This window comes from Dryobates pubescens, chromosome 27 (genome assembly GCF_014839835.1).
Source record: "Dryobates pubescens isolate bDryPub1 chromosome 27, bDryPub1.pri, whole genome shotgun sequence".
NCBI classification, from domain to species: Eukaryota; Metazoa; Chordata; class Aves; order Piciformes; family Picidae; genus Dryobates; species Dryobates pubescens.
This window is the reverse complement of record NC_071638.1, coordinates 9766867-9786077: the sequence shown is the minus strand read 5'-3', so window position 1 is coordinate 9786077 and position 19211 is coordinate 9766867. Positions and strand designations below refer to the sequence as shown.

General features: G+C 47.2%; 1 protein-coding gene across 1 annotated transcript in view; it reads right to left on the bottom strand.

Moving 5' to 3' along the window:
- Nucleotides 1-1254: 1254 nt before the first annotated feature.
- The window catches only part of PAWR (pro-apoptotic WT1 regulator), an 85894-nt gene continuing 67937 nt past the window's right edge, over nt 1255-19211 (bottom strand). Inside the window, exons 4-7 of the mRNA XM_054173916.1 lie at nt 16047-16081; nt 5837-5984; nt 3279-3383; nt 1255-1524 (exon numbers count right to left, since the gene is read on the bottom strand). Coding sequence (XP_054029891.1) covers nt 1438-1524; nt 3279-3383; nt 5837-5984; nt 16047-16081 — 375 coding nt within the window. The 3' untranslated portion in view covers nt 1255-1437. The remainder of the gene's footprint in view (nt 1525-3278; nt 3384-5836; nt 5985-16046; nt 16082-19211) is intronic.

Below are 19211 nucleotides of genomic sequence, written 5' to 3'. Positions count from 1 at the left end.
TACAGTTTTAAGGTAACGAGCACTACACGCACGCAGTTTCATCCAGAGACAGCCTGGACTCCCGGGAATGTTTCCATTTCTGGTGGAAATGCTGACTCAAAAGACATGCTGAGAGGGACTGAAAAGTGTGCTGCACTGAGATGAAATGAAGTACAGCAAATTTCAGCCCGACAGAAACTTCAGGAGCATTGCTAACCGAGGCCTGCGGCTAATGCCGAGTGAACGCTTTGTCCACCATCAGGTGAGAGAAGGATCAACAGGCAGACTTCAGTGGATCTGAACATCTAAATAGCCACTTTTTAAACATGTTGTTAAGTTTAAAAAAAAGGGATAGGTGGGGTTTCAAAACCACCTGATGTTTCAAGAGGGCAGGAACTGCTGGTCTCCCCTCTGCTTGGTGCACAAAAAAACCTGTTAATCCAGCTCCGTAAAATGAAACGTCCAAAAACTTCTATGGGTTATGATCACCACAAAGTAAAAGTGACAGCATGAAGAAGAGCCTTGCAAAAAGGTCCTTGCTGAAATGAAAGCTCCAGGCTTTGTCTGCATGCTCAACACAGCAGACAAACTCCCTGAGAAGCAAGCTTGCAGAACCCCCTTGCTGAAGCAAAAGCTTTAAAGCGAAACTGCAGCGCCCAGCTTTGGTATGACTCTTAAGGGCTCATTCACGTCGATGCCACGGGTGGACTCATTCATGTTGCAGCCACAGGTGATTGCCTGGGGTTTTGCTGGTTTTGTTTGTTGGGTTCCTGTCAGAAAACCTCCCCCTCCTGCCAGCACACTGGCACACAGAAAGAAAAAGTTGCTACTCTATGCTATCGTCAGTCTCTCAGATACAGTAAAAAGCCTCAAAGATACAAAAGTTTTACAGCAAATCAGTAAACTGTTCTACCTAAGGCAATAAGGCATCCACTTTACAGCTCTTCCAACAACAAGGAAATCATTTCCCCCCAAAAGAGATTATTCTGGATCAGTGTAAACAAAGCTTGCAGGGATTGCTTCCCATTCCTTTCAAAACCAGGCACCCACGTGGACCGGGAAGGGCTCTTGCCGCTATGGATTCTAAATGACTGCCATTGATCCAAGTGCAGGCTGAAGAGATAACACCAAAACACCTCCCCCTCCCCACCCCCCCCAAAAAATCCAAACAGTTTTGGAACTTTGCATTTCAAAATACATTAAAAAAACACCAAAATCTTGTATTATTCATATGTGAAAGCTTACAAATATACCCCACCCCCCCACCCCCCCCAAATTTGATGCCATTTCATCAAACGAAGCAGAAAACTACTATGAAAATAAACATTCCTCTGGTTTCCTAAACAATAAATATAAAGACAGTTATTATAACATACTGCAACACAGGCAATAGTACTATCTTGACCTCAGTGTTCAATCAGTAGTTTTTAAATCTCTCCTCATTGAGGCTTCAATCTTCTACCTTGTCAGCTGTCCAACAACTTTTAAGAGGGTTTTGTTTTCTTGCTTCAGTTGCTCGTTTTCGTCTTCGATATCATCTAGGTCCTGGGAGGGAAAAAGAGGTAAGGCAAACCCAAACGTTTCACAAGGCATAAATCACAGTATCCCCAAGGCTGGAAGAGACCTCAAAGATCACCAAGTCCAACCTGTCACCACAGACCTCGTGATTAAACCATGGCACCAAGTGCCACATCCAATCCTCTCTTGAACACCTCCAGGGACGGTGACTCCACCACCTCCCTGGGCAGCACATTCCAATGGCCAATGACTCTCTCAGGGAAGAACTTTCTCCTCACCTCACCACCTAAACTTCCCCTGGCACAGCTTGAGACTGTGTCCTCTTGTTCTGGTGCTGGTTGCTTGGGAGAAGAGACCAACTCCCTCCTGGCTACAACCCGCCTCCAGGTAGTTGTAGACAGCAATAAGGTCTCCCTTGAGCTGCCTCTTCTCCAGGCTGCATTGTTTTGGCTAAGTCTAACTTCTCTGCTCCTTTCTCTTGTTCCTTTTGTACAGGGGAGTAAGGGGGAGGCAAGGAGGGAGATGCTAGTAGTCACCATGAGCCACCAATGTGCACTTGCAGCCCAGAAAGCCAACCAGAGCCTGGGCTGCAGCAAGAGAAGTGTGGCCAGCAGGGCAAGAGAGGTGATTCTCCCCCTCTGCTCCACTCTGCTGAGACCACAGCTGGAGCTCTGTGTCCAGTTCTGGAGCCTCTGTTCCAGGAAGGATCTGGAGGTGCTGGAAGGTGTCCAGAGAAGGGCCATGAGGATGAGCAGAGGGCTGGAGCTGCTCTGCTAGGGAGACAGACTGAGAGAGTTGGGGCTGTTCAGTCTGGAGAGGAGAAGGCTCCCAGGAGACCTAATTGTGCCCTTCCAAGATCTGAAGGAGGCTACAAGAGAGCTGGGGAGGGATGTTTTAGGGTGTCAGGGAGTGATAGGACTGGGGGGAATGGAGCAAACCTAGAAATGGGTAGATTGAGATTGGATGTTAGGAAGAAGTTGCTCCCCATGAGGGTGGTGAGAGACTGGCACAGGTTGCCCAGGGAGGTGGTGGAAGCCTCACTCCTGGAGGTTTTTGCAGTGAGGCTGGATGTGGCTGTGAGCAACCTGCTGTAGTGTGAGGTGTCCCTGGCCATAGCAGGGGGCTTGGAACTGGCTGATCCTTGAGGTCCCTTCCAACCCTGACAATTCCATGATTCCCATGGTCCTTGTCCAGGAGGGTCCTTGTGCTGTTTATGAACTGTAAATACCTGTAAATATTGCACTCCTGGATATTTGTACATATTCCTTGCATTCCATTGTCGATTGTAGTCTTGCTTGTAAATACAACTTTCATTTGCTTCCAACTGAGCTGGTCTGGCAAATTTACTGTTGGGGGTGTGTGGAATTTTCAGCCCACCACAACACAAAGGAACTGATAAATACCAACTGAATTGTAGATCCTCACTTGTCTGACCAAAGTCCTGGGTAATAATTGGAGACCACTGTCAGAAACCCAGCACAGCTATTTCTTGGTATGCTACGTGTTGGCTTTGGGAAGAAGAGGCAGAGGCTTTTGTAACCTTTTGTTGCTAACCATTCACAGCAAGGAGAAACTCAGATATTCCCATACCAGACATCAGGAAGGTAACTGTGACAAACAGAAGTCACCTGGAAAAAATAACTTACTGACCTGCCCCCCTGAAAAACTAAACACAACTCTCTTCTGCCCTTGCCTAGTGGATGAGAGTGCCTGAAACACAGTAGAGACAATGCAGACTTTTAGCCCCTCTTTGAGCAGCATGTAAGAAAGTAACTGCTTACTCTGTTTAATAAATCAATTTCTTCCTTCAGCTTCCCAATGAGTTCCTCTTTGTCCTGTGCCATCTTCACCAGTCTCGCGTTCTCCTGTCTCTCCTTCGCCAGCTCCTAAAACCAGAACAGAAAATGAAGTTGGAAAGGTGCTCTTTGGCTTACAGAGACAGGTGGAAGATGCTGCCACTTGAAACAAAGAAAGAACACACACACACACACACACATGCACTTACCTGTGATTCCTTTTCTACAAGTCAAATCTGTGTCCTCAACACCTCACATCTCACAGAATTGTCAGGGGTGGAGAGGGCCTCAAGGATCATCCAGTCCCAGCCCCCCTGCCATGGGCAGGGACACAGACTCACAGAATCACCAAGGTTGGAAGAGACCTCAAAGATCATCAAGCCCAACTTGTCACCACAGACCTCACGACTAGACCATGGCACCAAGTGCCACATCCAGTCCCCTCTTGAACACCTCCAGGGATGGTGACTCCACCACCTCCCTGGGCAGCACATTCCAATGGTGAATGACTCTCTCAGTGAAGAACTTTCTCCTCACCTCCAGCCTAAACCTCCCCTGGTGCAGCTTGAGACTGTGTCCTCTTGTTCTGGTGCTGCTTGCCTGGGAGAAGAGACCAACTCCCTCCTGGCTACAACAACCTTTCAGGTAGTTGTAGAGAGCAATGAGGTCTCCCCTGAGCCTCCTCTTCTCCAGGCTAAACAACCCCAGCTCCCTCAGCCTCTCCTCACAGGGCTGTGCTCCAGACCCCTCCCCAGCCTTGTTGCCCTTCTCTGGACACGTTCAAGTGTCTCAATGTCCTTCTTAAACTGAGGGGCCCAGAACTGGACACAGGACTCAAGGTGTGGCCTAACCAGTGCAGAGTTCAGGGGCACAATGACTTCCCTGCTCCTGCTGGCCACACTATTCCTGATGCAGGCCAGGATGCCGTATCTCTGCTTTTGGAGATAATGTTTTAATAACTATGTAACTTAAGCATGACTCCAAAGTGAGATGGGGGCCCAAACCAGAAGGAAATTAATGTAAAGCATCACCTTCCAAATTTGTTATATTGGGAGGGTCATTCCTTTTTCTGTTTGTTTGGGTTTTGAGGGGCAGGGGAGATGGGGGGTGCTTGCTTGGAGGTGTGGGGGGGAAGGTGTGGAGGTGTTCAAACTACCATTAAGAAGGAATGTAGACTGACTGCTAGATCTGCAGCCCTGCATGTGAGACAAGATTAAAAAGTCCATTAGGAATTCAGAATTGTTTGCATAGAATAGAATAGAATTAACCAGGTTGGAAAAGACCTCAGAGATCATGCAGTCCATCCTACCACCAACACCATCCAATCAACTAAACCATGGCACCAAGTGCCTCGTCCAGGCTCCTCCTAAACACCTCCAGGGATGGTGACTCCACCACCTCCCTGGGCAGCACATTCCAATGGCCAATCTTTCTATGAAGAACTTCTTCCTCACATGCAGCCTCAACCTCCCCTGGTGCAGCTTGAGACTGCATGAAGAATGTATGAAACAACAACCCTTTTGCTTTCAATGTGCATTTAAAATGTTTAAAACTCTACCAACCAACCATTAACAAAGTTTGTATTTCAGGATGTTAAGAAAGAAACCCAAACTGAGAAGTAGAGCAGCAGCAGGCTTGCTGATTTTCTGAACAGCCAGGGAATCCCTTCCTCACCCAAGCTATTTGCCCTGCATTGGTGTCATGAGGTACAGACAGAGAGCAGAGCTCTGTGCAGTTAAGTGTATTAGAGGATCACACAGGATCCTAGGATGCTAGGCACTGGAAGGGAACTCCAAAGGTCATTGAGTCCAAACCCCCCTGCCAGAGCAGGACCATAGCACAGGTCACACAGGAACACATCCAGATGGGGCTGGAAAGTCTCCAGAGAAGGAGACTCCACAGCCTCTCTGGGCAGCCTGTTCCAGTGCACTGGAAGCCTCACAATGAAGAAGTTCTTCCTCATGTTGAGGTGGAACCTCCTGTGCTGGAGTTTCTATCCATTGCCCCTTGTCCTATCCCAGGGTGCAAGTGAGCAGAGCCTGTGCCCTCCCTCCTGACCCCCAGCCTTCAGATATTGATAAACATTTATTAAATCCCCTCTCAGTCTTCTCCTCTCCAGACTAAACAGCCCCAGGGCTCCCAGCCTCTCCTCCCCAGGCAGTGCTCCAGTCCCTTCAGCATCCTCATAGCTCTCTGTTGGATTCTCTCCAGCAGATCCCTGTCCCTCCTGAACTGGGGAGCCTAGAGCTGGATGCAATACTCCAGGTGAGGTCTCAGCAGGGCAGAGAAGAGGGAGAGAAGAACTTTCTTTATTATTTTCACTTGGACTATTTCTCATTGATATACCAAATGGCAGCTAGCCCACCTGTGATTAGGAAGATCCCATCCTTCTCTGACTCTCTGTTCATGTTTTATAGACAGATCTGTGAACACTTCAAGCTTTACATCATTTCTACCACTATGTGCTGTGTTTCAGAATCTCCCCACTGGAGTTTCAAAGGTACCTGGTTTCAGCAGCCTGCCATGCAGCTGTTAGGACTCACCCTCTCAAGCTCTTCAATCCTCTTTTCCAAAGTGTTAGTTGGTAGGGAACTGCCAGAAGAATTTGCATCCCTGCTGTATCTGCTGTAAGCTGTCCTGTCTGTCCGGGAGTATCTGTTTGGAGCATCATCTTCTGGTGCATTAGCTGTGCTACAAAAGCAAAGAACAAAGCAGACACCTATTTACACATTTAACAAAACAAACCTCACACAAGGAACAAGAAGTGCTTTCAAAAGCACTGAAAAGCTCAGCCTAAAAAAACCACACAGGACTCACAACGCAGTGCTCATGCTGATGAGAACTCACTAAATCCACTGCCTCAGGGGGCTGACTGCTTCCATATGCCAGGGACTGGCTTGAGAGCAGCCCTGAAGAAAAGGCCTTGGGGGTGCTAGGGGAGGAGAAGCTCAACTGGAGCCAGCAGTGAGCACTTGTAGCCCAGAGAGCCAACCAGAGCCTGGGCTGCAGCAAGAGAAGTGTGGCCAGCAGGGCCAGGGAGGGGATTCTCCCCCTCTGCTCCACTCTGCTGAGACCCCACCTGGAGCTCTGTGTCCAGTTCTGGAGCCTCTGTTCCAGGAAGGATCTGGAGGGGCTGGAAGGTGTCCAGAGAAGGGCCATGAGGATGAGCAGAGGGCTGGAGCTGCTCTGCTAGGGAGACAGACTGAGAGAGTTGGAGCTGTTCAGTCTGGAGAAGAGAAGGCTCCCAGGAGATCCAATTGTGGCCTTCCAGTGTCTGAAGGGGGCTGCAAGAAAGCTGGGGAGGGATGTTTTAGGGTGTCAGGGAGTGATAGGACTGGGGGGAATGGACCAAAAGTAGATTCAGCTTGGATGTGAGGAAGAAGTTGTTCCCCATGAGGTTGGTGAGAGACTGGCACAGGTTGCCCAGGGAGGTGGTGGAAGCCTCATGCCTGGAGGTGTTTAAGGCCAGGCTGGATGTAGCTGTGAGCAACCTGCTGTAGTGTGAGGTGTCCCTGCCCATGGCAGGGGACTTGGAACTGGGATGATCCTTGAGGTTCCCTCCAATCTTGACAATTCTGTGGTTCTATGGTAACACAGCTCTCATCACATGGGTAATACATTTTGAAGACCTACTTTCATTTTTCAGGACTAAAAGTTTTATGAACTGTTCACACTGAAAACCAAGAACACCTCACTCCAACAGCTCTGTGTCCTTCGTATGATGGAGACACCAGAATTTGACTCAGTATTTAAGGTAGGGCCTCACAAGAGCAGACTGAAGGGGAATAATCACCTCCAAAGACCCCACAACCCCAAGCCCTTGCTCAGCTGTCACCAGGAGAACTCAAAAGCCATCTAGGCATGGTCCTAGGCAACAAGCTGTGGTAGTTTTTGGCTATGCCTTTAAAAAAACATTCACTGATCTTGAGCAGAAAAGTAGTAAAATGTAAATCAATCACTATTGGGTGTAAAAAGGAAAGCAGAGAAAATTCTAAACAATCCCATTGGAAGAGATAAGGCACTAGAAGTAGTTGTCCCAAAACAACCTCTCCTCTCCTCTCCTCTCCTCTCCTCTCCTCTCCTCTCCTCTCCTCTCCTCTCCTCTCCTCTCCTCTCCTCTCCTCTCCTCTCCGAACCTCTCCTCTCCGAACCTCTCCTCTCCGAACCTCTCCTCTCCGAACCTCTCCGAACCTCTCCTCTCCGAACCTCTCCTCTCCTCTCCGAACCTCTCCTCTCCGAACCTCTCCTCTCCTCTCCGAACCTCTCCTCTCCTCTCCGAACCTCTCCTCTCCGAACCTCTCCTCTCCTCTCCGAACCTCTCCTCTCCTCTCCTCTCCTCTCCTCTCCTCTCCGAACCTCTCCTCTCCTCTCCTCCCCTCCAATCCTCTCCCCTCCCCTCTCCCTCTCCTCTCTCCTCCCCTCCCTTCCCCTCTCCTCCCCAGATACTAACTTGCTTCTGCTTGACCTTGCCTGCATTGGTTAAGTCTAACATCTCTCTGCTCCTTTCAATTGTCCCTTTTTTCTTCTGTACAGTGGGTAAGGGGGAGGCAAGGAGGGAGAAGCTAACAGCTGCCCATGTTCTTTGACCAGGGGTGTCCTTGTGCTGTTTATCAATTGTAAATCCCTGTCAGTACTGTAACTCCTGGATATTTTGTACATATTCACAGAATCAGTAAGGTTGGAAAGACCTCAGAGACCATCAAGTCCAACCTGCCACTCAAGACCTCATGACTACTAAACCATGGCACCAAGTACCAGATCCAATCCCCTCTTGAACACCTCCAGGGACGGTGACTCCACCACCTCCCTGAGCAGCACATTCCAATGGCCAATTACTCTTCCTGAGAAGAACTTTCTCCTCACCTCCAGCCTAAACTTCCCCTGGCACAGCTTGAGACTGTGTCCTCTTGTTCTGATGCTGGTTGCCTGGGAGAAGAGACCAACCCCCACCTGGCTACAATCTCTCTTCAGGTAATTGTAGACAGCAATGAGGTCTCCCCTGAGCCTCCTCTTCTCCAGGCTAAACAACCCCAGCTCCCTCAGCCTCTCCTCACAGGGCTGTGCCCAAGGCCTCTCCCCAGCCTCGTTGCCCTTCTCTGGACACATTCCAGCATCTCAGCGTCCTTCTTGACTTGAGGAGCCCAGAACTGGACACAGAAGAGGATATGATTAGTGGGTTCCCTGAAGAGCTCTGCATTTCCTAACTGCAGAAAGCCCCTGCTGACAGCGTGCGCAGCAAGATGGACCACAGCGCAAACCAAAGGCAGGGAGTTCTCTGGCAAAAGGATGTCTTTTCATGGATATAAAAACTGTTTTGCTCCAGTATGTGTCAAGTTTCCAAGGCACACTGACACAATTGTAAGGAATTTTGTAGCTTGATGTTATTACCATATTTAGCACTGTTGATTCTCCATCTAAAAGATCTCTCTTCTTTTTTTTATTCAAACAAAAACATTTCTAGGACCGGATATGCAATGGAGCAACACAGCTTCAGAGAAATACTTTAACTTAACTCTATAAATCCTAACTTGCTCAGCTTTCTGAAAGATGTCTTGTTTCATGCTCATGGCTCAAGGACAGACCACACCAAAGAGGCTCAAGTTTTTTCATCCCCCAAAAATGAAACCTTTGCTAATATCACACGATCACGGAATGTTAGGGGCTGGAAGGGACCTCCAAAGCTCAGCCAGTCCAACCCCCCTGCCAGGCCAGCATCACCTAGAGCAGATCACACAGGAACACATCCAGGCAGGGCTTGCATATCTCCAGAGAGGGAGGCTCTACCCATCCTGAGCAGCCTCTTTCAGTGTTCTGTCACCCTCACAGTAAAGAATATTCTTCCTCCTGTTTCCATGGAACTTCCTCTGCCTCAGCTTCCACCACTGCCCCTTGTGCTGGCATTGGGCATCACCCAGCAGAGCCTGGCTCCAGCCTCTGGGCACTCACCCTGCACATCTTTATCAACAGCAATGAGGTCACCTCTCAGACTCCTCCTCTCCAAGCTACAGAGCCCTCAGCTCCCTAAGGAAGATGTTCTACTTCCTTAATAATTTTTGTGCCTCTGTGCTGGACTCTTTCAAGCAGTTCCCTGAGGTCCTTCCTGAACTGAGGGGCTCAAAACTGGACACAATACTCCAGATGCAGCCTCAACAGGGCAGAGTAGAGGGGAAGGAGAACCTCTCTCAGCCTACTAACCACAGCCCTTCTAATCCACCCCAGGATGCCATTGGCCTTCTTGGCCACCAGAGCACATTGCTGGCTCATGGTCAACCTTCCACCCACTAGGACCCCCAGGTCCTTTTCCCTGCTGTAGCAATTTCCTCTAATATAAAACAAAATCAGTTATTCACACAGGGGCAGGCTTAAGAGCAGTATTACAGAAGGGTGGAATAAATCTTGCTCTTTCCAATGCCTCTTAGGATTTTTTTCCTGCAGCACTGTCCAAACTGCAATTTCATCCAATTAAAACCACCTAGTTAAAACCAGATTTCATTGATTTCAGCTTCAACACATTCACCCTTATTCCCAGAAACCTGTAATTAGACTTGATTTGGAAACTCCTAATTAGTTATGTCACTGAAATTCTGCTAGCTGCCAGCAGCTTCTTTGGAAGAACAATCAGAAGACAGTGTTTCTAAACATGCCACCTTGCATTTCTGTGACTTTGGACTTCTCAGGCAGAGTTTGTGGCTCTCAGAGCTAAGGAAAGGCAGCCTTGTCTTCTCCACAGATGCACGTCCCTGGCCTCCTCTGCTTATCCTGGCTCTGGCCTTCAGGTGGTTTGAGTAGGAAACCATTCATGGAGCTGACGGAGCAAGCTGGCATCCCAGCAAAGGAAGCCACTGACTTTCAGCCCCAGTGGTACCCTGAAGCATTACCCTCAGCCCCAGTGGTGCCCTGAAGCATCACCCTCTCCAGCTGCAGGAGCACTGGCACAAGGAACAGTGAGGAAGTGCAGTTGGCCCAACTTAGATCATCGAAAACTTCCGCACAAACCCTTCCCACCATGTTCCTGACTTCTCATAACAACAGAAGTGGCTGAAAAGGGGATTCAAAAGCCCAGAAAGAAAACCACCTTGGCTGATGCTTGTCTGTTTTACATTTGCACACAGTAGTTGTCTTAATGTTAAGAAGCTAGAGGAGAAAATGCTCTCCAACAGCCAGCCCTCACTGCAAAAATCCCAAACACAGGCGAGCAGGCAAGTCTGGGCATAGTGTTATGAAACCGTATTTTGCAGCTGTATTTTTTGTTTGGTTTTGAGTTAGTGAGCCCCAGGTTAGGATGATGGAATGTACATTATTATAGTTTAAGCTTTGCAGTAATCTAAAACCAAGCAAGAGAATGTCAGCAGTGCTCTACCGCTTCCTTCAGAGCACCTCTAATGAGTGCTCTGAAACACAAAGCTGCTTCTTGTGATCCCTTCTTCTGCACTGACAAAGTAAAAGAAGAAAGAAAGAAAGGGAAAGAAAAAGACAAAGTAAAAGAAGAAAGATAAAGAGAAAGAAAAAAGTAAAAAGAAAGGGAAAGAAAGTGAAAAAAGAGAAAGAAGAAAGAAAGAAAAAAAGAAAAAGTAAAAAGAAAGTGAAAAGAAAGTGAAAAAAGACAGTAGAAGAAAAAAGACAGGGAAAGAAAAAGAGAAAGAAAAAGAAAAAAGAGAAAGAGGAAAGAGAAAGAAAAAAAAGAAAAAGTAAAAAGAAAGGGAAAAGAAAGTAGAAGGAAAAAAGAAAGGGAAAGAAAAAGACAAAGTAAAAGAAAAAAGATAAAGAAAAAAGTAAAAAGAAAGGGAAAGAAAAAGAGAAAGAAAAAAAGAAGAAGAAAGAAAAAAGAAAATGTTAAAAGAAAGGGAAAAAGAAAGTAAAAGAAAAGAAAGTGAAAGAAAAAGAAAGCAAAAGGAAAAAAGATGAAGAAAAAAGTAAAAAAAAAGGGAAAGAAAAAGAGAAAGAAAAAGAAGAGAGAGAAAAAAAGAAAAAGTAAAAAGAAAGGGAAAATAAAGTGAAAGACAAAAGAAAGTAGAAGAAAAAAGAAAGGGAAAGAAAAAGACAAAGCAAAAGAAAAAGTAATAGAAAAAAGAAAGAAAGGGAAAGAAAAAGACAAAGCAAAAGACAAAAGAGAAAGAGAAAAAAGCTGCCAGAAGCAGCTGGTGAAAGCACAAGGATCTTTTCTCCATGCAGGAGACTTTCTTGGCACATCAGTGCCCCAGTCACCCTCCCTGTTTTGCAGCAAGAGCTGAAGAGAGCACAGGAATCAAGTGCAAGGAAATGTTTTATTTCTATGGAAAAGCCCCCAAACACCTTTTCCCCAAGGGAGAGGCAGGGAAGGAGGCAGGGAAAGAGGCTGTTTATGTTCTTGACCGTTCCAGGAACATAAAACTCAAGTACAATGGAATCTTTCAGGATTAGTGGGCAATGATCTCGCCCTTTTCCATGTCAGTGTGCTGTTCTATGCTCAAAGTGAGGGTGCAAAGCTCTCTGGCTTGCTGTCTGGCAGCCATAAAGCCATACCATACTCCATTCACTGCCACCAATAAACAAGCTTACAAGGGGAGCACACACCCCTGAACCACCATGAGATTTTAATCTACCTCCTTCTGTAAACTGATCCAGTCTGATCTGTCTGATCCAGGAACCATGCAGAAATCTTCTGAGCTATTTTAAATCCTGATTTGCAAGGTTGTTGGGGTTTTTTCCCCCCCTCAATTTAAGACATTTCTTTAAAAACAAAGAAAAGCATAACTTGACTCAGAAGCTAGTGGTCTTGAAAACAAGCTGCTAAAACAAACTCTCTGTGCTTACCTTCCTACAGCCACCAACATGCCTTGCTCTACTGCTACTTGCAAGCAAATCTTTTAGCCCAACAGAACACCAGAGAAACATCATTTGTGTGTACATGCAGATCACACTCAAATACTTCTGCTCCACTCTGTTGAGACCCCACCTGGAGCTCTGTGTCCAGTTCTGGAGCCCCTATTATAAGAAGGATCTGGAGGTACTGCAGCGTGTCCAGAGAAGGGCCATGAGGATGAGCAGAGGGCTGGAGCTGCTCTGCTATGCAGACAGACTGAAGGGGTTGGGGTTGTGCAGTCTGGAGAAGAGGAGGCTCCCAGGAGACCTAATTGTGGCCATCCAGGATCTGAAGGGGGCTACAAGAAAGCTGGGGAGGGACTTTCGAGGGGGTCAGGGAGTGATGGGACTGGGGGGAATGGAATAAAACTAGAAATGGGTAGATTGAGATTGGGTATTAGGAAGAAGTTGCTCCCCATGAGGGTGGTGAGAGACTGGCACAGGTTGCCTAGGGAGGTGGTGGAAGCCTCATGCCTGGAGGTTTTTCAGGCCAGGCTGGATGTGGCTGTGAGCAACCTGCTGTAGTGTGAGGTGTCCCTGGCCATGGCAGTGGGGCTGGAACTGGATGATGCTTGAGGTCCCTTCCAACCCTGACAATTCTATGACTCTGTGATTTCAACAAACAAAGTGAACTTCTTCATTCTTGTTTGAAAATTGAGCAGTGACACCAACTCTGCTACTAGCATCAGACCTGAATCAGAGAACCATTAGAATGGAATGGAATGGAATGGAATGGAATGGAATGGAATGGAATGGAATGGAATGGAATGGAATGGAATGGAATGGAATGGAATGGAATGGAATGGAATGGAATGGAATGGAATAGAATAGAATAGAATAGAATAGAATAGAATAGAATAGAATAGAATAGAATAGAATAGAATAGAATAGAATAGAATAGAATAGAGTAGAGTAGAAGTAGAGTAGAGTAGAACAGACCAGACCAGGTTGGAAGAGACCTTCAAGATCATCACGTCCAACCTATTATCCAACACCACCTAATCAACTAAACCATGCAACCTAACAGCAGTGTACTTGGTGCTTTAAAGTAAGTGCATTAACTGTTAGACCCAGCTGCAGTAACAGGAGTTTGGAATGGCCAAGGTGAGGTGCATCACACTAAGGAAAGCTGAGAGGAAAATGACAGGTGAGGAAGTTGATGTGTACTAGGACAACCAAAGGACACACACAGAGAGTTTAAGACAGGAAGCTCACAGACAGGACAAATGGCTGATCACAAGTCCCAGTACTGTCATGAGTATGTCCTCTGGCCTTCAAGTCAACAGGACCTTGAAGATTCTGGTCATGCACTTCATAGATCTTACAGTACCAGTCCAGGTCACAACAGAACCATCACCCTCTTCTGAAAATATTTTATGCAGGTAATCATAGAATGGCTCAGGTTGGCAGGACCTCAGAGATCATCTACTCCCACCTCCCTGCCATGGGCAAGGACTGCTCTCAACTAGACTTGGCTGCTCCAAGGCCTCATCCAACCTGGCCTTGAATGCCCCAGGGAGCAGGCATCCACAGCCTCGCTGGCCAGCCTATTCCAGAGTTCCACCACCCTTGTACTGAAGACCTTCTTGCTAAGATCCCTCAGCTTAAAACAATCTCTTCAGCCTTCCTGTAGGATCCCTTCAGGTACTGGAAGGCCCCCTGGAACCTTCTCTTTTCTAGACTGAACAACCTCAGCCTATACTCACAGCAGAGGTGCTCCAGCCCTTGGATCATCTTTATGGCCTCCTCTGGACTCTGACAGCTCTGTGTCCTTCTTATGATGGGGACACCAGATCTGGACTCGGTATTTGAGGTAGGGTCTCACAAGTGCAGAGTAAAGGGGCAGAAACCCCTCTCTTGCCCTGCTGGCCACACTCCTCTTGATACAGCCCAGGGTATGATTTACCTTCTGTTCTGCATGAGTGCACTGCTAGCTCAGGTTGAGCTTCTCATCAACCACTACACCCAAGTCTCTTTCCTCAGAGCTACTCTCAATCTGCCCTGCACTCAGACTGCATTTGGGCTTGAGAGGCTACCAAAAAAAAGCCCTCCACAGACTTCAGGGGTGTAAATGTGGGCATTTTTAACTTAAATTCAGAGAACAGACTACAATTCTAGACTGAGAGCCTCATCCCAAACTTTTATTTACTTTACTGCATAAGGAACCAGGCTCAGTTTGTCCAAGTCAGCCAGAAGAGAAGTGGAATAACACAAGAGCAGCCAGCAGACTCCATTTGTAAACATGTCTACCACTCAACAGACACTCAGTGAAACTGGTTCCTCAGCAATGTCAGAGAGATGTTTAACCATGGATTGCTGCCTCCATACATGGCAAAGCAGCCAGTGTGACTGATTAAACAGGTAGCACAATCTGTGCCATTCTGTGGTAGTTTTAGGCTATGCCTTTAAACTTTTTTCACAGCTCTTGAGCAGAAAAGTAGCAAAATGTAAATAAATCACCACTGGGTGTAAAGAGGAAAACAGAGTGCTAAACCATCCCATTGGAGAGATACCTCCCATGAGACTGGTTGTACCAAAACAAGTTCTCTCTCTTCTCACTTCTTCACTCTTGAGAGATCCTAACTTGCCTCTGCTTGACCTTGGCTGCATTGTTTTGGTATTAACTTTTCTGCTTCTGCTCCTTTCTCCCCTTTTTTTGTACAGGGGGTGAAGGGGGCAGAGAAGGAGAAGCTAGTAGCCTCCCCTGGTCTTTGACCAGGGTGGGGGGTCCTTGTGCTGTTTATTAATTGTAAATATCTGTCCATATTGCAAATGCTGGATATTTTGTACACATTCATTGCATTCCATTGCAGGCTGCAGTTTTGCCTGTAAATGCAGCTTTCATTTGCTTCCAAATGGGCTGCTCTGGCAAAGTTAATGTTGGGCAGGAAATCTCAACCCACCACAAGTTAGAATCATAGAATCACAGAATTGTCAGGACCTCAAGGATCAGCCAGTCCCAACCTCTCTGACATGGGCAGGGACACCTCACACTACAGCAGGTTGCTCACAGCCACATCCAGCCTGGCCTTAGAAACCTCCAGGCATGAGGCTTCCACCACCTCCCTGGGCAACCTGTGCCAGTCTCTCACCATCCTCATGGGGAACAACTTCTTCCTAACATCCAATCTCAATCTACCCATTTCTAGTTTTGCTCCATCCCCCCAGTCCAATCACTCCCTGACACCTAGGAAGTTCCCCCCCAGCTTTCTTGTAGCCCCCTTAAGATTCCTTGTGTCCTGGAACATACCAAGACAGTAGCAATTCCTTGAGAGCACAAATCACAGATCCTTTTTCTCTTCTCTTCAGTCTCTCATCTTGTTAGGTTCAGGAGGCTGGGTATCTCAACATAGACATGAAAAGAGCTCTATGAGAAGGGAAAAGGAAGGGACTGGAATGCCCAGGATGGCATCAGTAACCCAGGACTAGATGTCAGATAGAGGATGGAGGCAAACCAGGAAAAAGCTCCAAGAAAACAGAACTACAAGAGATGACTATCGCCTCAGTGGTTAAATATAAGTTGGTAAGGGGGAGAGAGGAAAGGGTGTCTAGCTGGGCTGGGAAATGGAAACCAGTGAAAAACAATGGAGAGGTAAGAGATGCCACTTCTGATGAGGAACAACTCTGAAAGAGGGAGAAGGCAAAAGAGAAGAAGCAAGAATAGTGCTCCAGACCCTTCCCCAGCCTTGTTGCCCTTCTCTGGACACGTTCAAGTGTCTCAATGTCCTTCTTAAACTGAGGGGCCCAGAACTGGACACAGGACTCAAGGTGTGGCCTAACAAGTGCTGAGCACAGGGCAGAATGACTTCCACACTATTTCTGACACAGGCCAGGATGCCTTCCCTTCCATTGGCTTTATTTCTGTCACAGTTATACATGTATAGAAATGTGTTGTGCATCAAGATCTCATACCTTTTATACCTGCTTGAAACCATCCTTGAGGAGTCCTAAAAGAAAGAGAAAGGAAAATTAATATTTGGGTTTTTTTTGGTATACATTACCACTGCATAGAAAAAGCAGCCTGCATTTAAAAGCAAGACACTCATGACTCAAACCAGCTGCTGCACCACTCGGGTTTGCTTGGTTTTGCTGCCAGGAAGAGAGAGAATATCAGGATTATCATCACAGTGTTACTGCTGCTGAGCAACAGCTCTGAGTTCAAGGGGCAATGGATGTAAGCTGCAGCACAGGAGGTTCCACCTCAACCTGAGGAGGAACTTCTTCACTGGGAGGGTCACAGAGCACTGGAGCAGGCTGCCCAGAGAGGTTGTGGAGTCTCCTTCTCTGGAGACTTTCAGTCCCCATATGGATGTGTTCCTGTGTGACCTGTGCTGGATTCTCTGGTCCTGCTCTGGCAGGGGGAGTGGACTGAATGATCTCCAGAGGTCCCTTCCAACCCCTAACATCTTGTGACCTGTGATCCTGTGAATCTTTATACAACAGCTTCTGGGTTCATTGCACTTACTGCATCCCCCAGCATCCAGAACATGCAGCCTACCAGCCTGCCAGCAACGCACCTTCACTGCCACTGCCGATACAGAAACGCTTGTGCACTTTACTAGCTGTTCTTCTGCCTGTCCAAGGGCAGAAGAGCAAAACCACTGCACTTCCTTCAGCCTCACTGCTGCCCTTCCAGACAGAACAAAAACTGAAGCTGGCAAAGCAGTCCAGGTCCATTTCTTAGATATCAGCTAGGTGATGGAAGGTATGTTCTTCACTGTGCTAATCCAAGTGCTGCAACCTGGCTCACCTCACGTTTCTCCCAGGCTAAATGAAGTGGCCTTCTCCTGGCATCTGACAGTGAGCAGGTATGCTTATGGTTTAGTCAAGGGGTCTGTGGTGACAGGATGGACTTGATGATCTTTGAGGTCTCTTCCAACCTTGGTGATTCTGTGATTCTCTGCTCCCTTCTTTCTTGTCCCTTTTGTACAGGGGCGTAAGGGGAAGGCAGAGAGGGAGAAGCTGGTAGCTTCCCCTGCTCTTTGACCAGGGGTTGTCCTTGTGCTGTTTATCAATTGTAAATCCCTGTCAATATTGTAGCTCCTGGATATTTTGCACATATTCCTTGCATTCCATTGTAGACTGTGGTTTTGCCTGTAAATACAGCTTTCATTTCTGGCAAATTTCATGTTGGGGGGTGTGTGGAATTTTCAACCCACCACAGACTATATTAGCACCAATAATGCCATGCTTGTAGCTTCCCACTACCAGTCTGATCACACAGGAACACGAAGACGGGTTTCAACTCGCAAACGATGGCTCAGATTAAACAAAGCCCACAAATCCTTTTTAGGCTGCTGCAAGAAGAGGAACCAATTATTTTATTAGTCATAGACAAAAGTCTTCCCAACATCAACAAATATGAGGGAAAGAGTCAGGGGAGAATTTTTAACAGAAAGGGACCTAGGGCTGCTGATTGACAGCTGCCTAAACATGAGCCAGCAGTGTGCCCAGCTGGCCAAGAAGGCCAATGGCATCCTGGCCTGTATCAAGAATAGTGTGGCCAGCAGGAGCAGGGAAGTCATTCTGCCCCTGGACTCTGCATTGGTTAGGCCACACCTTGAGTCCTGTGTCCAGTTCTGGGCCCCTCAGTTTAAGAAGGACATTGAGACACTTGAACGTGTCCAGAGAAGGGCAATGAGGCTGGGGAGAGGCCTTGAGCACAGCCCTGTGAGGAGAGGCTGAGGGAGCTGGGGTTGCTTAGCCTGGAGAGGAGGAGGCTCAGGGGTGACCTCATTGCTCTCTACAACTGCCTGAAGGGTGGTTGTAGCCAGGAAGGGGTTGGTCACTTCTCTCAAGCAACCAGCACCAGAACAAGGGGACACAGTCTCAAGCTGCACCAGGAGAAGTTTAGGCTGGAGGTGAGGAGAAAGTTCTTCCCTGAGAGAGTCGTTCACCATTGGAATGTGCTGCCCAGGGAGGTGGTGGAGTCACCATCCCTGGAGGTGTTCAAGAGGGGATTGGATGTGACACTTGGTGCCATGGTCTAGTCATGAGGTCTGCGGTGGCTGGTTGGACTTGATGATCTTTGAGGTCTCTTCCAACCTTGGTGATTCTGTGACAATAATGACAAAGCAGGAAATTCTGACTCCTTCTGTTACTAAGTACAGAGAAAGGAGCAAGTGAATTCTCAAGATGAAAGAATTCTCTCCACTCTGGGAATCCCACAAATCAGTAGACTACCTTCAGTAGCCATTTCATTAACAGCTTTGTAAGTAAGCACACAAGGTAGAAAATAAAGAAAATAGGATCCAAAGGAGTATTATTTTATTATTGGAAATCTTAAAGGTTATTTGACTCCAGGAAGCATTTTGAAGTTCTGCAGTAGCTGCTACACTTTTCCCTAGCACAAGGAACAAATTCAAGCCCTGGGAGTTTATTTAAAGAAACCCACAAAGGGGTGTAAAATTGCTGCTTTAACACTGATAAACTCTTTTATCATTGCTGACAGCATCTGAGGAGGAGCAGCTCCCAGCTGGGCAACACCAGCCTCGTTTTACCTCTAAAAGGGCAAGGAAACAGAATTTTAAAGGGCATCAATGCTATTTTTAATGTTTACTAAGGGTATGTTATCTTTGAAAGGACACAGCAGCAGGGGGAGGTTTCCAAGGTCTGGCAGGAAGCAAATGCCACTCCTGTCTTCAAGAAGGAAGATCCTGTAAGGCCAGTCCTTACCTAAGCCCCTGAGCAGGATATATGAAGGGGAAAAATCAGGCCTGACTGATCTTAGAGCCTAGTGTAAGAAGCTGACTGGCTCGGTGGATGAAGGGAGAGCAGAGGAGGCTTATCCTGACTTTAAGAAGGCTTTCAACACCTCCCCATATAACATGTATGGGCAAAGTCCTGAAATACAGACCAGGTAAATAGACTCTGAGGTGCAGTGCAAAGTGACTCAAGAGGTTATGATCAGCAGAATAAAGTCCATCTGGATGCCAGTCACTTCGCAGTGGCTGACACAGGGGCCAGCACAGTTTAATGTCCTCATCAGTGACCTGAGTGAGGGGGAAAAGTATGCTCCTAGCAAGTTTACAGTGTACACAAAATTGAAGGTCTCTTCCAACCTGGTTTATTCTATGT